The 20907-nt window shown below is 37.0% G+C and overlaps 1 protein-coding gene across 1 annotated transcript; it reads right to left on the bottom strand.

Annotated features, from left to right (window-relative positions):
• Positions 1 to 1757: 1757 nt before the first annotated feature.
• Positions 1758 to 20325, bottom strand: LOC105487388 (small nuclear ribonucleoprotein U11/U12 subunit 48). Its single transcript, XM_011750838.3, has 9 exons — positions 20140 to 20325; positions 16843 to 16956; positions 16522 to 16582; positions 15577 to 15651; positions 9167 to 9355; positions 7927 to 8048; positions 5244 to 5332; positions 4546 to 4710; positions 1758 to 1952 (listed from the first exon to the last, which is right to left on the bottom strand). Exons 1-9 carry the CDS (start codon positions 20293 to 20295, stop codon positions 1904 to 1906), a joined length of 1020 nt encoding a protein of 339 aa, XP_011749140.2. The 5' UTR covers positions 20296 to 20325; the 3' UTR covers positions 1758 to 1903.
• Positions 20326 to 20907: the final 582 nt, after the last annotated feature.

Genomic DNA, 20907 nt, shown 5'->3' on the forward strand with positions numbered 1-20907 from the left:
CATATCTAGCGAAAGGTTCAAAACACAAACAGGGAAGTATGTAAGATTAATTCGTTCAAGGATCAAACAAATGCCTCTTTTCATTCAATGCCACATTTTATTAGTTTGCAGCAGTGATACCATAAAATGTGAGCTTTAAAGAACTTCGGTTACGTTTTCAATCTCTTCCTTTCTCCGTACTGTTCTATTTTCCCCCAATTTCTCCAATCCACTCCTAATTTTCACGTCTTTCTTCTACAAAAAACCTAAATATGCCAATTTTACTCTTCTGTTTCTTCCAGTTAGTAAAATGAAATCATAATTTAAAACAAAATTATAAATTTTCACACAATATGAAACAATTCCTGATGATTCAAGTAGTTTTGATCTATAAAAGCAGCAATTTCATGATTCATCAGTCACTCCCGAGTCCTTGCTTTTACAATTTTTAAAAGTGGATTTTATATATTTAGAAATTAAGTAGAATGGCAGCAATATGACTATATATTGGCAAGTAACCTGGTGATTTCCAATTTATAAATCTGAGAGCTGTTTCCCATACCTGAAGCCTAAGAGCCAATCTGATCCAAATCCAGTCAATCTTTCTGTCACTGTCAGCTACTTATTGAAACAATAAGATTTCATTTCTACTTGGAAACAAAATCTTTAACCTGAGTTTCCAATATTCAAAATATTGCTATTTAGATGTCAGATGCTTAACATTTCACGCCAAAGTCTCACCTGAATGATCTGACATACAATAGAACATACTACTCAGTAACAAAAAAAAAAAAATAGGACAACTGACGCACAGGGATCAATCTCAAAAATCTGTAGTGTGGAAGAAGGCAGAGTACATACTGCAGTATTCCATTTACACGAATTCTACAAAGGACAAATCTAATCAATGGTAACCAAAAGCAGATCTGTGGCTGCCTAGGGCTAGGGGTAGAGGAATTGATTGGGAAAAGGGGTATGAGAATTTTGGGGGTAATGAAAATATTTGTATCTTGATTGTGATGGTGGTTGCACAGAGCTATAAATAGTACCTCAATTGAGTTGATTTATAAAACACAACATGACAGTATATTTTAAATTAAATGAAACATGAATACCTTTTTTTTTTTTTAAAAAAATGTGTTATGGATAAAGCTAAAGTTCCCTTTGACCACCCTCCCAATCCTGATTTGCACCTCTAATCTCTCATCTATACCCCCTACTCGCTGTTAGAACTCTGGTATGGATTCTTATGAACCTTTAAAAATAGACTTACATACATTATATAGCCATAGAAAATGCATAGTATTGTTTTGTACATATATATAATTTGTATATAACTTTCCACAACTTGCTATTTTCACTGAGCATTATGTTTTTGAGACCAATCCAGGTTAATATGGATCTAGATTCTTTAACTCCAATACAATAATCTATCCTCCATGACTACATCATATTTTAATTAGTCAGGCCATTTCTCTTCAATATTTACATTGTTTGTCCCTACTACAATTCACCAGCGTACTGGTAAACAGCAGTCGCTGCTGGGGTGAGGACAGGACTGCAGATAGTGTTCTAAGGGTTAGCCTTATTTATAAGATGTAGTTTTTTTGCAATGAGAATGTATTCACATTTAATTTACATATGATAAATATTGACTTTTTAATTAAAGAATTTTGAGATACAAATATTAGCAAAAAGAACAAAACAAGATCAGTTATAGGAAGCAAATCATCTAATAAAATATAAGGAAAACAAAGTTGTAGGGCCTAATAGTGTACTCATGGTTTGAAGCATATTTATTGGAAAATAATAAGCACTAAACAGATCATAAAAACATTCTCCTATGCAAAGCAATTCCAATTAATATATCAGCATATTGGTTACCATGGCATAAGCATAATTAATACATGTACAAGTACTTCATTTATATTTTTTGCTTTCTTCTTTTATGACTATGGTGTCTTTCTCCATCCCTGCAATAAAAGAGGTATTAAAAAAATGGTTATAAATGATGGACATTTTAATATCAGAGCTTTAAAATAATTCAACAGTAATATACTACTTTAATATTCTATTGAAATGAATTTTCTGAGTATCTATCATTTACATATACTCAAAGTTAATTTTAAAGCAGAACTTCAAAGTGTAATTAAAAAAAATCATTTTGATTATTCCTATTTCAGTTTTGTCTCTTCGTTTTTTTGTTTGTTTTTGTTTTCTTGAGATGGAGTTTCACTCTTGTTGCCCAGGCTAGAGCGCAATGGCACAGTCTCGGCTCACTGCAACCTCCGTCTCCCAGATTCAAGTGATTCTCCTGTCTCAGCCTCCCTAGTAGCTGGGATTTCAGGTGTGCACCAACACGCCCGGCTATTTTTTGTATTTTTAGTAGAGACAGGGTTTCGCCATGTTGATCAGGCTGGTCCTTAACTCCTGACCTTAGGTGATCTGCCCGCCTCAGCCTCCCAAAGTGCTGGGATTACAGGCATGAGCCACCGCGCCCGGCCTGTCTCTTAGTTTTAATAATGCATTTTTCATACATACTCTTAAAAAAAAAAAAAAAAACACTTTACTTCTAAATGAATGTTTTACTTGTTCTGGTTTATGTCAGATAAACCAAGTCCCTATAATTCAGTCCACCCCAGGGTTGGATATCAAAGATTAGCCTGTTGAGAAGTATTTCTTGCTTATATCCAGTTTATCTTCTTCAAATAAAAATTATTTAATGTTTGGATTTTGAGGACTTCTAATGTATTTAAGTCAACAGGGATTGATTAGAGATGTCAAAAATTACTTAAGTAGAAGCAGCACTATAGTTATTACAAAACAGCATATGAATCAAAAAGGATTACTAAGCAAATATTTCATTTGTACAAGAAAAGGACTAAGTTAAAAAAAAGGACTAAGTCATAGTTGGCTTTAAACCTAATTAACTGAATGATAGTAAGATGAACAAAATTACCAAACCAATACAATCAGCTTTAATTCCTGATTACCAGTGGCCCTGGAGAGACAGGATATTATTTGAGAGCCTAATATTTGAAAGCACTTTGTATATAAAACTAAGTAAGATACAGACCTTGCCTTTATGGAGCTCACAGTCTAGCAGCGATAATAATAACTATTAAGCTCAAGAACAAATATGAGCTAGGTAAGGTGGCGACAAAATGGAAAAGATGATCTGCTCTGCTTGAACCAGTGAGAAAAAGGCTTCAGGAAATGGCTGAGATGGGTCTTAAAGGATAAGGAGGAGTAAGGAGGCTTTGAAAACCAGGTAGGCAGCAGAACACAAAGTGGAAAGGCACAGATGTGGCACGGTGTGGATGAGGAACTCTAATTAACTCAGGCTGGCTAGAGCACAAGTTATGCATTTCATGGGGTAGTAGCAAAATACAAGAAGTAGGTAGGAGCCAGGATCCCAGAAGTCTTGAGAGCCATTCAAAAGAATGTGAATTTTGCCACTGAAGAGTTCCCACTTTTTTTGAGACAGGGTCTCACTTTGTTGCCCAGGCTGGAGTGCAGGAGTGAGAATATGGCTCACTGCAGCCTCAACCTCCCAGGCTCAAGCACTCTTCCTGCCTCAGCCCCACAAGAGACTGGGACCGGCTAATCTTTGTATTCTTTGTAGAGACGAGGTTTTGCCAGGTTGCCCGGGATGGCCTTGAACTCCTGAGCTCAAGTGATCCACCTGCCTCAGCCTCCCAAAATTTAGGGGTTACAGGCATGAGCCACCATGCCAGGCCACCACTGAAGAGTTCTATGAGGTGACTATTCACTCTAAGCAGTACACAAGGGATGCAATTATATGCAGTAAGTTTAGAGAAAACTAGAAAAATCAGGAAAATGACCATCATTTCATTAGGAACTGACCAGATGGTAAGGAGTGGAAGTAAGTATCTAAAATGACTCCTTGATTTCTGACTTAAGTTAATAGATGAGAGTCATCTCTTTAACCAGGATAGTAATGCTGGGGAAAAAGGAGCAGACTGAGAAAAAGGTAAGTTTAGTTCTAGACCTGATGAACTTGAGATCCAGGTACATTGTAAGCAGCTGGAATACAGAAATAGACCGCAAATGATTTACATTTATTAATTCGGTGTTAATTCATATCTCTCGAGCTATAAAAATTTTACTAACAAGGGCAAAATTGACTGTCAATTTTGACAATGTCAATATACCCTTATTTGAGGAATTAGCAGGAAAAAGAAAGAATAAGAGAAAGAGGAAGGAAGGAAGGAGCAAAAGAAAGGGATCTAGGAAAGCACGTGTTTAATACAGTTAACATCCTGCCTAGACAATACTTTCATATGTCCTGTTTAGGAAGCAAGCAAGCAAGAGATAAAAAAGGGAAAAAAATATCCAATCACACATGTAGAGAACTATGTCACTAGAGTGGTGGCTATTTGAACTGAACTATAATGAATGTTAAGAATCATAATCAATTGTTTACTCTCCTTACTTTAGCTTATTCTTAAAATCTATTTTCTCAGCATGGTTTACAACAGAAGAACCTGTTCTACTTTTAAAAAGTAGAGAATTCAATGTTGGATGATGCAGGGTTAGACCCACCTCTCTTTCCTTCTTCTCGACTCACAGTTTTTATCCTTATCTTTATTTCTTTTTCTTTTATGTGGGCTTCTACTCCGGTCCCTTCTATGTCGTGAACACTCAGCATCCAAATAGCTTCCACCAGACTGCCGTGAATCTACTGAAGCTGATCGCCTTTCTTCATTCCTAAAACATAGAAAAGAATGTTAATCAGTTTGTTTTACCACTGGTCTCCAGTATACATACACAGACACACCAGTCTAAAGTGTAATATTCTATATCAAACCAATGGTAGATATGGTCTCAATACACACAATCTTATAACCCATATAAGACAACAAATAAACAGAGCTCGTAACCCTTTTATGCCTGAGGTTGCAATTTTTAAAATTTTTGCAATGAGACCTTGGTGGGCAGTAGGATATAAATAATTCCCACAGGTTTGGCGTTCCAATAATGGAACACTAGGCATAAATATTAGTATGTTTTGCTATTTAAATATTTCACTAATATGGTTGTCCCCTGAAAACTGTCAAAGGGTAATGTCAGAACAACTCTGGTATAATAACTCTGGGCACCGATAACAAAAAACAAAAAGCATTTTCATGAGGATATTATGTGCTATCAAGGGTTTTGGAGATGCTAAAATTTAACAATTATAAGTTAATTGTTATCTGTTATCAAAGAGAGTATTTTCACCAATAAAGATAACGACGTACTTTTCAGCATCATCCTCTGCCTTCTCTTGTTCTTCTTGCCAGTGATTGCTGAGTTCTTCCATGTGCACATTTATCACATCTCGAATCACCTTGGGAGAGGTAAGCACCGAACTTCAGGTAAGGAAACTGCTCAAAAAATTAAGACTATAGCGCTAGAAAAATCAGTGCTAACAATCAAATATTTACTAAGCGCTATGACATAATAGACTGTGGGACTTGTGTAGTTTAGAGAACACAGAAAAGGCAATGGTCAAACTGGAATATGAATAGCAGATAAAAGTTTTATAGCAATATTAAATTTGAAGTTGCTAAAACTGTACTACCTTTATGTGAGAAAATATCTCTGTTCTTACAAAATACACACCGGGGATAAAGGGTTATGATGTATGTAATTTAACCCTTAAAGAATTCAGGAGAAAACAATATGTACAGATCGAGACAGAGAAAGAGAGAGTGCCAATGATAAGCTACGTGGCAAAATGCTAACAATGGGTAACCTGGGTAAAGGCAATATGGGAGTTCTTGGTACTATTTTTAGTTTTGCAATTTATCTCTCTGTTAGAGATTATTTACAAATGATTTTCTAAAAACCTTATAATTAAGTCATCTGGACTTAATCATATGACTTAAGACAAAATATGAAACATACAGCCACTTCACAGATACTTTCTGAATGACTCTACAAGGAAACTTTCCTATTCACCCATGCCACCAAGCACAGGGTTAGTCACTGCAGAAGCAAAGACAAAACTAAAATAGGAGCTTACACTTCCCTCATGATTAAACAGAAAATGTTTCCAGAAAAAAGGTATAGGGGACAAGAGGCAATCTCAGAAACACTATCATTCAGGCCTGACTGCATTTCTCCTTACCTTAAAGAAACTTTCAATGGCTCTCAAAGTAAAATGGAACAATATCCAAACTCCTTAATGAAGCCTTCAAAGCCCTCCAGGATTTTACTACATCAGATACAACCTAGCCTCATCTCTCAATGAAGCCCTAAGCTCTAGCCACCCTGGGTTACTAATGAGTTTCTGAAAAACTCCTAAACTTTTATCTGCTTTTCAGAATGCTAGTTTTTCTACCCAGAAAATCCTTATCCACCACTTCTCCTCCTCCACTATATTCTCCCATGGAAAACCTAAGATACACCAAGGTCAAACCTAGCGGAGTGACATGAGTCACACACACCTATCTCCAGTTCCAGCTCTTGCACTTCCCTAGCAGGCCTACAAGCCTCCCTGTCAGCAGCTCTACATAAGTGCCTTGAAGTCTGCTATTTGCACAGAACCCACCCAGCTCAGGTCCACCACATACGAAAGAGTCAATAAGCAGACATTCCTTTACTCCTCCTTGCTTCTCCCTTTTGCTCAAATGCTACATTCTCTATGAAGCCCTTGCCAATCTTATATTTCAATTTTTGAAGCTGGGTGATGGGTACATAAGGGTTCCTTAGACAATGCTATCCACTTTAGTATGTTTGAATATTTCCACAATAAAATATAAACTATAAAATCATGAAGAATGCTAGCAGCAACAATTTAAGCTTGATTACAAGGGTTATGAGGCCAGAGAATGAACAACTGATGAGCCAAGTATCTTAGGGACTGTAAGAATCACCAAGGTAGTATGACAGGGACCCAGGCCTCTACTTGGGAAGGTAAGTCTAAAACACAGACTTTAATTGTAAAAAAGAACAGCATAAAATTTAGAGTTAAGCTGTGTGGTACAAAGTATAAGTACAATAAACTAGTGATAGATTAGTCAACTAGCACCTCATGGAAATGGTGGCCTTTAAACTCAACAACATTTAAAATGGCAAAAACAGAGCATTTCAGGTAAGAAAATATCAGGTAATAGGGCATGGAGGTAAGAGTAATTATATGCAATCAGATACAGTTTAAGAGACATGCTTGACTAAAGCAAAAGAAAATGCTTGGGAAAAGGAGGCCAAATTATGGAAGGTCTTTTACATCAGAGAGAAGTAAGAAAAAATATGGGAACAATTAGGGAATTGATGAGGAAATTATTTGTAGAGTCTGGGCAAGGTAATTCATACACCAAAAAAATTCATCAACGCTAATGAGCCATTAAATGGCATCTGAAAATAAGTCTAGATATACACTAAGAGACTAATGTATAAATAATGTATATCAACACATTTCTTAAGCCCAAATATTTACTAGAGTACATAAAAACATGCTTTCTGCCAAAAAAGATAATAGCTAATATCCATGAAGAAATTTGTGTTTGCATGCATTGTCAGTCAATTCTCATAACAACCCTGCAAAGATTATATTCTTATTACGAAAAGAAAACATTCAATCTAAAAATCTCAACAACTTGCTCAAGTCAAAGAGCCAATGAGAAATAGCAGAATCAAAACTCAATGTGAGGTCTACCTAAAGCCCAAACTCATGCTCTTACCATGATACACTACTATTTTCTCACAAGGAGATACCTTTTAAGATTGTACAATTGTTTTATATAAGGTTCTTGTACTATGAAAGCCTTTGCTTGCTAAAGGGTGGGTCTAGAACTGATGGAACAGATACAAATCAGGTGTGGCCACCCTGAAGACACTTTCAGAAAATTTCCAAAAAATTGTGGAAATTCATAGAACAGATTTAGAAAATTACCAAAAGAAAATTTTTGTTATCAACAAAGATTATGTAAAACTTACCTCAGTATATGATTTCTTGGTTATGTGAACATTCTTAGCTCTATAGGACTGGCGTCTTCTTTTATAATCTCTTACTTCTGCTAGGATTTCAAGGTAGGATTTTGGACTTTTTCGACTATTATCTAATGAAAGGATAAAATAAAATTATTATATCCTTCAAACCTTTTAAATTCTATGAATTATCAAATAAACACATCACAATCCTATATTTTTAACTCGTTTCAAAGTAGCACATAAAAACATTCTAAAAATTGTATATTATTTATATACACGGGCTAAGTTTTATATCATTCCTTTTCTCCAGCCATTAGTTGAACATAAGAGTGCTTAGGTACATGGATTAAAGTAACAGCACAGTTGTAATATTCTTACAGAAAGAAGGTACATTTAATGTAAAAGTCAGAGTAAAACCTCAGGTACTGAGTAAATATCCCTCAGTATCCGTGGAGGATTTGTTCAGGAACCCCCAAGGATACCAAAATCCATGGATGCTCAAGTCTCTGATATAAAATGGTGCAGTATTTATATATAACCTACACACACCCTCCTGTACACTTGAAGTCATCTCTAAACTACTTTCAATACCTAATACAGGCCAGGTACAGTGGCTCAAGCCTGTAATCCCAGCACTTTGGGAGGCCAAGACAGGAGGATCACTTGAGGCCAGGGGTTTGAGACTAGCCTGACCAACGTAGCAAAACCTCATCTCTACTAAAAATACAAAAATTAGCCAGGCATGGTGGCACACGTCTGTAATCTCAGCTACTCAGGAGGCTGAGGCACAAGAATCGCTTGAGCTTGGGAGGCGGAGATTGCAACAAACAGAGATAGCGCTACGGCACTCCAGCCTGGGCGACAGAGTAAGACTCTGTCTCAAACAAACAAACAAACAAACAAAAAAACAAAAACAAAAAAAACACCAAAAACCTGATACGAAGTAAATGCTGTATGAATAGTTGTTAATATATTGTTTATGGAATTATGACAATAAAAAGTCTCTACATGTATAGTACAGGGGCAACCACCCATTTTTATTTTTTCCAAATATTTTCAATCCACAGTTGGTCAAATTGATGGATGTGGAACCCACAGTTACAGAGGGCCAACTTCACTTCAATATTAAATGATATAAAACCATTTTACTCTAACGCAAAGTGGCCCGACAATTAAATCATCTTAATAACACTCACAGAATAAAATGATAATGAAAAAAAGTAAAGCTATGATGTGCATCTCAAACCTTGATTGATTTTGGCAGCCAAGTCTACAAAGAGATCGCTGTCATTTTCAATAATCTGAGAATCAGAGCGCTTTTTCTTTGTCTCCTCAACTACGAAATCATAGAGGGCAAGACGATCAGCTTGAGTTAGATCACAAACAAACCGTTTGTGATTCAGAGGAACTTCAACAGGCAAAGAAGAATAAATCCCTAAAGTGAAAATAAAATCACAAGAATAAACAATACATGAAGCACTGTGAACTTAAAATCTACTAATTATCTTCAAACATGTGCTTTAATAATGCAATATTAACACAAACTCTTTTTCATAATCTCTAAATATACAAAATATCAATCTAAGCAATAAATGACAAACAACAATTCTATCCTGAATGTTATATCCACAAAAAAAATACAATGTATTATGGATGTTTGCTATTCTCTCCAACAATATAAAGACAGATCCCAAGAAGGCAGGCAGGAATAATCATAAAAGACAATTTGCTCTAAGAAAACCTTTTGGGTAACAATTTTTATAGCCATCTACAAAAGTAGGTATCTGTTGATAGGCTTTTCCCCATCAAAGTTGGGAAGAAAATGCTTTTAATAAGTAATATGCATTATAGTCCCTTTGAAAATAAACTATGGAAATATTAAAAACTGTGTAAAAAATATCTTTTGTATGAGACATCAAGCTAGATGGTCAATATTCAAAATATATCCCACTTGTGCAAGGACTTAGAGCTAGGGGCCAAAAAATAATTAAGTAGCAGAAATCCCACACCTCGTCAGGCCAGAAAAGAACAGATTAAATTGAAACTAAACTCATTTTAATTTCCTGAGGAGGAAGCATAGTGGCTTAACCAAATTAACTGAAAAAAGTTAATAGCAGTGCCCCCCAGTAATTACAGAATTTTCTAAAATCTGCTCATTAGTGAAAAAAAGTAAATACAATACCTTGATGTGATGTATTAAACATTGAAGAAAATTTTTGTTTTGAGATTCAAATTTTCTCAAATAAAAAAATGATTGGAACTGTAAAAAAAGCAATTTAAAACAATTCTTTCTAGACTTCATTATTCACTAATGCAAACAAAGAACATGAGCTACTAAAGGAATCCTTTTATTGTTTGCTAACTTATTCTAAAGTAGTAACTGGTTCATAGAACAACATAAAATCAGTAGCTCTTTCCAGATACTTATATTTGATAAAGTCTAACCTCATTAAGTTCCTAGGTAGAGGCAAAAAGAATTCAAATGAGAGCATACTATGAACTAAGCATTACAACAAAAAGAGGTACTACTTGTCTACATATTAAGAGGAGAGCTGCAGTGAATCTGAGGCCATGGTTTAACACGGCTTTACATAACAATACATGGCCATTTTTACTAGTCAAAGGGTTTTGAATTAATGGAAAAAAAAGGGTTCCCTTTCAAGTCAATCAATTTTATTCTAATTATAGTAAGCATTTTATAATACAAAATTATAAAAACAGCTTTGATAAGCCTAATTCCTTTGAATATAGGCTATAAAAATTTGGGAGAAAAACAAAGATTAGAAAGTAATGATGTATTACAAACAAGCTCCATATAAACCTTTGCCTGTTATTTTTAAACAAAGAAATATAATTTCTTTCTTAAATTATTTTAGCATTTTCTTCAATTTATTCATCTTAAGTTTATGATGAAGACTGACACTTAAATTCCTTGTAATTCAACCAAAATTCCAATTCAAGACTATAATATGTGACAGGTATTAAGATAAAGTTTAGAAATTTGAGTGATACTTTTAAAAGGATATCATTTGCAAAAAGGATACTGCATATCTTTAAATAAGGAGTACATTCAGGTTCCTAATTCCTCTTTATACTCACCCCAATTACTGAAAAAGAAAAAGTACAGGAAAGGTTAAGCAACAAACTGCATTCAATTCATTCGGAACATAGATATTTCTGACAACAAAAAGGATAAACATACTTAAATAAACTTACATTTACATAAAATGTAAATTTTCAAAATGCATGTTTCTAAATGATTTAAAGGTACATATGAATGCGCTGTAATTATAATAACTCTAAGACCCTTTGGCTGCCTGTTTTTGCAGGTTTTTTGTGGCAAAATATATAACATAAAATTTAACATTCTAACTATATTTTCGGCGTACTGTTCAGAGACATGAAGTGCATTCACATTGTTGTGCAACCTCTATCCATCTCTAGAATTTTTTCATCACCCCAAACTGAAACTCTAATCTATTGTTTTAATAATGCCAATTCTAATTCTTGTTAGTTACTTTTGTTATCAAAGGGGATCTTAAACATATAACATACAACATTAAATAGTAGTAGCAGGTGTTGTCACAAAGATACAAATTCAGAATTTTAGGGAGAATTCATTCAGAGTCAATTCCCTAACATTACAGATAAAGAAATTAAGGGTCATAGAAGTAACATGACTTGCCCAAAGTCTCACAAGTGATAGGAACAGACTGGATCTAAAGCCATTCTATCCTGTCTTTTAAAGTATCTTTGATAGCACACTGATCATGGCCATGACTCAAACACACTTCACGATACTGAAATATACAACTTGAATATTTAATATTGAAGGAAAAAGATAAACCACTAAACATAAACTGATTGTTTATGATTGAAATATCTTGGTTAAAAAATTAGCCGAAGTAACTATATCTGAAAATAAGTATGTACATCTAATAGCTGTTCGAGCTTTCATAAAGTTTAAGATTGAGAATTCTGTACACTGAGTTTAGGCCTGACATGACAGATGAAATGAAAACATGCATATAAAACCTTGTCAAAAAACTTACATTTCAGTGTGTAACAAACAAAATATGAATTAGATGGAGAAATGTAAAATTTTTCATGTGAGTCATTCTCCCTTCGAAGTAAATACATCAATAAGATATTTAAAGAAAGTCTTGTCCTGAGGGAAAAGATCTTAAAATGTCTAAGACATAAATGAGCCACAAAAATAATCTGTTCAGAAATTGCATAACTCTCTACAGAGAACATAAAACAAAATTTTTTTTTTTTTTGAGACAGAGTCTCACTCTGTCGCCCAGACTAGACTGCAGTGGCGCCATCTTGGCTCACTGCAACCTCCGCCTCCCAGGTTCAAGCGATTCTCCTGCCTCAGCCTCCTGAGTAGCTGGATTACAGGCATGCACCATAGCGTCTGGCTAATTTTTGTATTTTTAGTAGAGACAGGGTTTCACCATGTTGGCCAGGCTGGTCTCAAACTCCTGACCTCAGGTGATCTGCCTACCTCGGCCTCCCAAAGTGCTGGGATTACAGGCATGCGCCACCATGCACAGCCAAAAAAAAATTTTTAAACAAGGTTAAAGATCATATAAAAAGTTACTGTTGGCCAGGCACAGTAGCTCACGCCTGTAATCCCAACACTTTGGGAGGCCAAGGTGGGTGGATCACGAGGTCAGGAAATCGAGACCATCCTGGCTAACATGGTGAAACTCCATCTCTACTAAAAAAATACAAAAAAATTAGCCCGGTATGGTGGCAGGTGCCTGCAGTCCCTGCTACTCGGTAGCCTGAGGCAGGAGAATGGCGTGAACCCAGGAGGCCGAGTTAGCAGTGAGCCGAGATTGTGCCATTAAACTCCAGCCTGGATGGCAGAGCAAGACAGCCTCAAAAAAAAAGAAAAAAAAGTTACTGGTAACAATTATATCTTAATTTAAGATAGTGTAAGAATTCAAAATCAAAGTTCCTCTTACCTAGCAAAAGAACTATTCATTCGAAGTAATTATTTGCTTTTGAAAAGAACTAAGCTCCATGTCCAAATCTCCCTTATTACCGTTATAAAAATTAAAAAGCAGAACATTTTCTAAATTACTTATATATATAAAACTCATCCATTTCATTATCTTAATATTACTTTCTGTACATTAATTTCCACTTAGACCACAGAAGCTACCAATTTTTGGAGCTAGGGCTTGTTTAGCATCCATTATCTCTGTTCCTCTCAACAACTCTATAAATAGAGTTTTATATTACAGATAAAGAAACAAAAACTCAGAGTTGTCATCATTAATACATGGCCAAGCAGCTACTTTTATTTCTCTAAAACAGGTTTACGCAAAGCAGAATTAACAATTAACAGCACCAATAGTCACAATTAGTATGTAGAGATACGAAGTTTGTGATATTCTTCCACTTAATCATGAAAGACATGATAAATAAATTTGAGCAATATCTAGAATCCTAGTCCACAAATTTTACTAAATGTAGGGTATCTAACAGCAAATCAACTCAGTTCAGAGTTTGTGTCAAAATTCAGAACTTAGTTCTGGATCCACTTTGCTATTATCTAGCAAAGGCGAGTTACTTCACTTTTTTGTGTCTGTTTCTTCACCTATCATGGAGGGGAAAATATCATTCAGTTTATCACAAGTTTGTTGTGAAAGAGAAATTTAATTCATAAAAGAGCTTTAAAAAAACAACCTTTTAAAAAATAAAAATATGGAGGACTTTTAGAACCAACACACTAGAACTTTATCATGTCTCCATCAGATAGTTTTTCTTATCTGTAAAATGCAGACACTGTATTAGATGATCTCCAAGTTCTCTTTCAACTCTAAAATAAATTCAGTAAATCTAACCACTTAAGAGTCAAACAAAGTCCTTTAAGTATTATTAACCTCTTCAAAAACCAAAAACCTCCAACTTTTTTATGGGTACACTACCAGGGGATATGAGTAGAACCAATAGCAGAGGCCAAAAAAGGCTTGACCAGTCTAGTCACAGCTCAGTAATCTGTCCGAATAAATAAAATGAGAGTCAACTGTCTCCCTCAAAGAAAAAAATCTGGAATTTCGCTGACAGGGACAAAAGTGGGAACCTCAAAACAAAAAATACAAGAAATGTGCTTCTGGCTGTTGTAGAGAACCCATGTAATATAGACAGCTAAGGATGGTCTTCCTTCTGTAGCCACAGTGCAACTCTGAGAAATCAAGTCCAGATACTGACTTAAAACAATATTTGGTAAAGATCCTCAACTTCAATGAGGGAGAAAACCAACCATGACTACAGCTGGTAAATATAATTCAGCTAGAAAAAAGAATGAGGAAAAAAAGGTAAGTTGTGCAGAGAAAGCTACCTACAGAAGGTTCAAAGAAGACAATGCAGAAATAGAAATCCTTATAAGAGAAGCCACTCAGGTTTTGGCTAGATGTCATATCATATCTACATTCATGAGAAATTTAAACTTTTATTAACTCATTTGTCTATGTGTTTGTTTGTTGGTTTGTTTTTGAGATGGAGTTTCGCTCTGTTGCCCACACTGGAGTGCAATGGTGCGATCTGGACTCACTGAAACCTCCGCCTCCTGGGTTCCAGCAATAATTCCTGCCTCGGTCTCTCAGGTAGCTGGGATTACAGGCACTTGCCACCATGCCCAGCTAATTTTTGTATTTTTTAGTGTTTCGCCATGTTGGCCAGGGTGGTCTTCAACTCCTGACCTCAGGTGATCCACCCGCCTCAGCCTCCCAAAGTGCTGGGATGACAGGCGTGAGCCACCGTGTCTGGCCTATGTCTCTGTTTTTGATGGATTAAGTTTTCTTTCAATTTCCTAAAAGCTTATGCTTAAAACTTCTAACCTATTCTCTGCTGAAGTTCCCAGGGAGAACTCTTTAACCCAGCTCTAAAGGTGGGCATGAAAGGATCTATTAATATGAATCCTCTGAAATTATATGTAAAACTTTTGTGTTTGTACTTTTTTTCTGAGAAGGGGATCCCAAGCATTCATCACTTCAAACCAACTCACTTACTGTGTAGCAATCTGAGGGTACCTGTGGAGACTAATCTCTTTCAGCCTAAGCCTTTTCTTTACATTGCATTTCAATACTCTAAAGAGAGGAAATCTCAGGGTAAAAGAGTCTCACTCAGTGGCATTTATAGATGTTCCTTGACTTACATGGGGTTACATCCCGATAAACCCATCATAAACTTTATACGGTTAAGTTGAAAATGCAGCCCAGAGTCTGATAAAAGAATCACTAGTACTTAAAGTCTAAAACCTTGTGATTGTGCATTGTTTTCATACCATCATAAAATTGAAAAAATCCTAAATCAAATCATCATTAAGTTGGGACCATCTGTATTTACTAAATAACAGTTTTTTGTATTAGCCACAAGACAATCTCACCTATAAATCACCAGGTTATTCCAAAGGATGAACCCCTAGCTAAGACAGTGTCCTAGTGAGACTCTAGTGTATCTCAACAGGAAACATCTAACAAATGATGGTGAAATGAAGCAAATTAGCCTAATGCTAAATGTAAAACTTAACCTTTCCCATGTAACAGTTTTCACAGGTTTTTCTTGAAATTAGTAACATGTTTATGAGAAAAATAATAATTTGATTCATTAATTCACTTAAACTGTAATGCCACTTACTTTGATTATAACAATCACTGTCTTTCCCAACTGCAGTTCTAGCTTGTTTAATTATCTGGAATTGTGAGTCCTTATCTGTCAAAAAAAAAAAAATCCATAAATATAATATGAATCATCAGTGACCATAATTAAATGATTAACTGGTTTCTGATCCAAGCCCTTTGGGCACGTGGACAAACCTTCCAGAATCTTAAGAAATATCCACATCCCTGTCTATGAAATCTGAACACAGAATCCTTTCAGATTTATCTACAGCCCAGTAAGTAATCAGACTTCAAGCAGTTCATGCCTATAATTAGGCATGCAGCAGTAGCAGCGACAAATTTTACTGACCAGTAACAGCTAACATTCTCGAAGCCTGTGCTGTAATGGTCACAACTCTGTGACCCTTTAGCTGACTCCAGCTAAGTGCCTGACATTATTCTAAGAATATTATATATATATCACTTAATCCTCGCAAAGTGCTATTATAACCATCTCCATTTTATAAAGAAATTTAGGCAACAAACAGGTTAATTACCTCACTGAAAGTCACATCTGTTCATGATAAAAACAGGAGTTGAATCAGGACATTCTCTTTCAAGAGCCCAAGACTTTAACCTCTATATATGCTGTGAATCCCTGGAACACATGTCCATCTTCAGTCTCATCCTTCAATCTATGTCACAGGCTCAAATTTTTGTTGTAACTGAGAAGGAAGGTGTCTGCTCTACTACACAAAGCTTTGTAAGGTTTTCACTGCCTATTAATACAAGTCTGGTCTCTAAACTTCAGATTATGTGAATTAGTTGCCTTGTACATTAATTAATTCTACATGCTTTTAAGATACTAAATGTCCTTCTTAATCGTAAGCATGCTTATAAAATCCATTCTTTCGATAATGCAAAAATGAAAAATCAGTATCTACACTAAGATATTTTAAAATTATAATAACTTAATACTTACTCAAAGTAATTGAAGGTATCTTCACATTCTCATAGAAAAACTCAGGATTATACATTTCATCCTGAAAAAAAAAATCTTAGTGTTCTTAAGTATCAGATAATTGACTATTTTAAGACTTGACATAAACAATAGATTAGTATCACTTAATTATTTCTCATAATAATTTGTGAAATTAGGCAAGTACCATCCTACCCTTCAAGTAAGGGCTATTATTTCATGTTGGTGAGCCTCACAATATAACTTCCAAAAATTGTGAATTAAGGCATGAAATGCATGACATATACATATATATTTTACTATAAAATAATAAATATATGGTACCTCTTCTTCTTTGGTATAGCCCATTTTCCTCAATCTACAAGATGCCATGTGCTTTGCTAAAGACGATTTAGGCATGTGATGATTGGAATCGTAAGGACATAACACAACTTCATCCTATAAAAAACAGAAACAAAGAAAATCGGTACATAATATTAAAATAAATAATTATTACCATTAAATGTTTACCATTTAATTATGTACCAGTACTGTCTAGTGCATCCTCTTTTACAGGCCTCTCTCAACCCCCATGTGGGTGTGTATTAAAGAAAAACAAAACTCCTTCAACCCCTAACTCTCTAATGCCCCTGTCCTCTGTCCACTCCTTCAAAGCCTAACTCTTTGAAATGTGTATTTACACTCACTGTCTAAACAACCTCATCTATAACCATTCCTCACTCACTGCCACCATCACCCCACTGAAACCAGTCAATAGGTCACTAACAACCTTGCTACTAAAGCCAAAGAACATGTCACTGTCTTGTCATATCTGAACTCTTGGAAGGTCGCACTCCAATTGTTCATTTGTCATTCAGACACACCCCTCATGTTCTTTCTACCTCTCTGGCTTCTTCTATTTGGTCTCCTCTAAATATCTGTCTACCTTGCTCTATTTGTCCCCCTTTAGATGTTGGTTTTCATAAATTAATATAACCACTGACCTTTTGCTATTTAGTATCTGCTTACTGAAAGAAAGATCGCAAGGCTGCAACTCTCACTATACAGTGAGGACTCCCAAAATTTATATCTTTAAACCTTGTTTCTGTCCAGTACCATATACTAAAGACACTAAAAGTTCAACACAAACAAAAATAAATTCATTCTACTCATCGTCTCCTAACCCTCAAACCTACTCCTCTTGTACTTTCCATTTCAGTGAAAGGTCCCACTTGCTCAAGCAAGAAACCACATCTTCTCCCTCATCACCCATATCCAATCAATCACCTAGCCCTGCCAATTTAACTCCTGAATATTTCTGAAAATCCCTCAACATCCTCCATCCCCACTGCCACTTCCCCAAATCAGGGATCATCAACTCTCTGCTGGAATACAACAGCCATCTCCTGACTACGCTCGCTTTCTCTCTCTGTTTCCAGTATTGCTGCCCTCCCCTTCATTTTCCATCCTGTAGCTGGTCTGAATTCCAGCTCTGCCACTTACTGGCTGCATGAATTTGGGTGAGGTACTTAATCTCTCTTTGTCTCATTTTCCTTATCTATTATATAAAATGAAAATAATAGCAGGACCTCTCTCAAAAAGTGATTGTGAAGATTTAAAAAAGTATACCAAAGTTTATACACATAAAGGAATTCAAATAGGGCCTGGTACATAGCAAGCATTCAATAAATGTATGTTATTATTTTACTAAAAGGTAAATATGATTATGATATGCCCCAGCTTAAAATACTTCCATGCCTCCCCACTGCCTTCATTTAAAAAAAAAAAAAAATCTAGACTTTCTAATATGGCTAACAAGGACATTTAAGATCTGACCTCTACCCCTCTGCGGTAACTCTACACCCTATGCTCTAGCTATCCTTAACTAGTTGCTTCCTGATATGGTTACTCCCTGTCTCTGAACTTCTACACATGCTGTTGATGCTTCTTCTCACTCCCCAATCCCCTAGTTAATTCAGATCACTTTTATTTACCAGCTTAGAATTCACTTTGTCCAGGAAGCCTTTGTTGACCACCACTTTGTCCACCACAGCCTATAATAAACTGTACTATAGCAATTCCAACCCCACCCATCATAGACCCATGATAATGTAACAGTTGAGTTCTCCGTATTCCCCCTCACCACCACCAGACAATAAGCTCTGTGAGGACCAGGAACTGTAACTGTTGTTCACTAAATTTTAGTACTAAAACACCGGTGGAAATCCTAATTGCCATTTACTAGCAGTGTATCCTTGGACAAATTATTACCTCTGTGTCCCTTTCCTTGTCTATGAAATGTGGTCAACAATACCTACCTCACAGGGTTATTCTGAGTATTAAATGAAGCAATGTATTTTAAGTGGCACAAACAAAGTGCTATTTAAATGTTAATACAAGGAATCCAATGTTACTCCAATGCTGAGTAAACAATGTATGGAAAGGTCTGGTAAGTCCCACTCAATGGAATTCCCAGCTTCAAATACCCCTCTAAATGAACAATAAAGATCCTTTAATTTCTTCTGTGCTTTTAATACAATAAATAATGAATGGTATATGCAGAAATCAAATATATTTTAAATGTCTCAGGAATCAGTAACTTAAACCCAGGAGAAATTATTACAGCGTGGTAAACCCAGAAGTAATATTAAAGATAATGAATTACCCCACATTGGAGCACTTCCCTTCCTCTCACTCCACCAAAAAACACCCCACAAAAAACAAAAATCACCATTGTTCACTCTAAATACACTTGCCTACATTTTAAAAAAAGCAATGCTAATGTCCACGGGAGTTGCCAGTTACCATTTCTTGGTGACATCCTTTAATAATCCTAGAATCGGGGCTGTCCCAGTAAGAAGTGTCCAATTTTAAGGCATAGAAAGGCGAACTGGCAAACTCCCAGCTCTCCTGACACCGAATCTGGTGCAACTGCGGAATCCATATGACAGATGACAATGCAAACCGCCAATCCCTCTGCAGCACTCTGAGACCCATTCACTTACTTTCTAAATAAATACCAAATCTGCCATTCCCTCCTCACTCAACACATCTTCCGGAATTTTGTTTGTTTGTGTTTTGAGACAGGGTCTTGCTCTATCGCCCAGGCTGGAATGCAGCGGAGCGATCTCGGCTCACCGCAACCTCGACCTCCTGGGCTCAAGCGATCCTCCCACTCCAGCCTCCCAAACAGCTGGGGCCACAGGCTCACACCATCACACTCGGCTAATTTTTGTATTTTTGGTAGGAAGAGGTTTCCCCATATTGCCCAGGCTAGTCTCGAACTCCTGGGCTCAAGGGATCCTCCCGCCTTGGCCTCTCAAAGTGCTGGGATTACAGGTGTAAGCCACCGCGCCCGGCCCCCCGTTTTCTTTAAGCTCGAAGTTCCGCGGGAGGAGCGCCGCACCGGAGGTCGGCGTGGAGCCTTCGGGAGGCCCTCGCGCGCCCGAGCCCAGGACTCAGGGAGGTCAGGGTTGCTCCAGGGCCCGCGGCTCCCCTCGGGTCCCGGGCGCCCATCGCGGCTCTGCACACGGACGACGATTCCTCGCCCTTCCTCCGCGGCTGCCAGTGCGGATCTCCCTTCTTCCAGAGAAGACCGCGGGCCGATAGTCCCCGAAAGGGCCCCGCGGCCGCGCCCCTCACCTCCGCCGCCTCCTCTTCCCCGGGATCCAGACTATCCAGGTCCCAGCCCAGGGACGCCGTCACCTCCTCCAGCGTCCGGCAGCAGCTCTCCACGAACTCGCTCAGCTCCTCCTGCAGCCGCCGCCGCTCCTCCACAGGTGGAGGCTCGCCTTCCATGGCTGCAGCCCACCCGCCAAGAGGAAGCGGCCGAACTGCAGACGGCGCGCGCGGGCCTCTGGGAGCTGTGGGCGGGGCCACAGCCACCACGTGACTGGAACAGCCTGTAGGGAAGCGCCTCGGGAAGGGCGGGACTGTTATTTTGAGAGGCGTTTTCCAATCTCCTCTCAGCTTTTGGGTGCAGTTGCGCTGGCCTTTCTTGAAAGACGTTCACGCTCCTCGACTTTCTCAGAAAAAACGGTTTATAGCTACAGAAAAGTTTTAAAAATAGTACAGTGAGCTTTCGTTTAGCTGTCCTTCAGCTCGTTGTTAGCATTTTGCCACGTTTGATTTCTCTCCATCTGTTCTCTCCACATTCACAGCCCCACCCAATGATTTTTACTAAATTCTTTGAAAGTAAGTTGCAGATTCTTCACCCCCGAATATGTTAACATGCTTCTTCCAAGAATACGAACATTTTCCTGTGTAACCGCAATACATGATCAAACCTAAGAAAATTAGTAATTCCATAAAATCATTTATTATACTGTTCATATTCAAATTTCCCCATTGTCCCCAAAATTATTTCTATAGCAGTTTTATTTTTTTCAACCCATAAGCTATTATTAGTTA

The sequence above is a fragment of the Macaca nemestrina genome, chromosome 5 (assembly GCF_043159975.1).
Source record: "Macaca nemestrina isolate mMacNem1 chromosome 5, mMacNem.hap1, whole genome shotgun sequence".
Lineage (NCBI taxonomy): Eukaryota > Metazoa > Chordata > Mammalia > Primates > Cercopithecidae > Macaca > Macaca nemestrina.

Bases quoted from the DNA above. Each gene is read 5' to 3' on its own strand.
- LOC105487388 (XM_011750838.3), bottom strand. From the start codon at position 20,295: ATGGAAGGCGAGCCTCCACCTGTGGAGGAGCGGCGGCGGCTGCAGGAG. The intron at 9,356-15,576 runs GTAAGTGGCATT...TTTTCACTTTAG, and splicing joins CAGTGATTGTTATAATCAAA to GGATTTATTCTTCTTTGCCT. The intron at 4,711-5,243 runs GTACGTCGTTAT...TCTATGTTTTAG, and splicing joins GCAGAGGATGATGCTGAAAA to GAATGAAGAAAGGCGATCAG.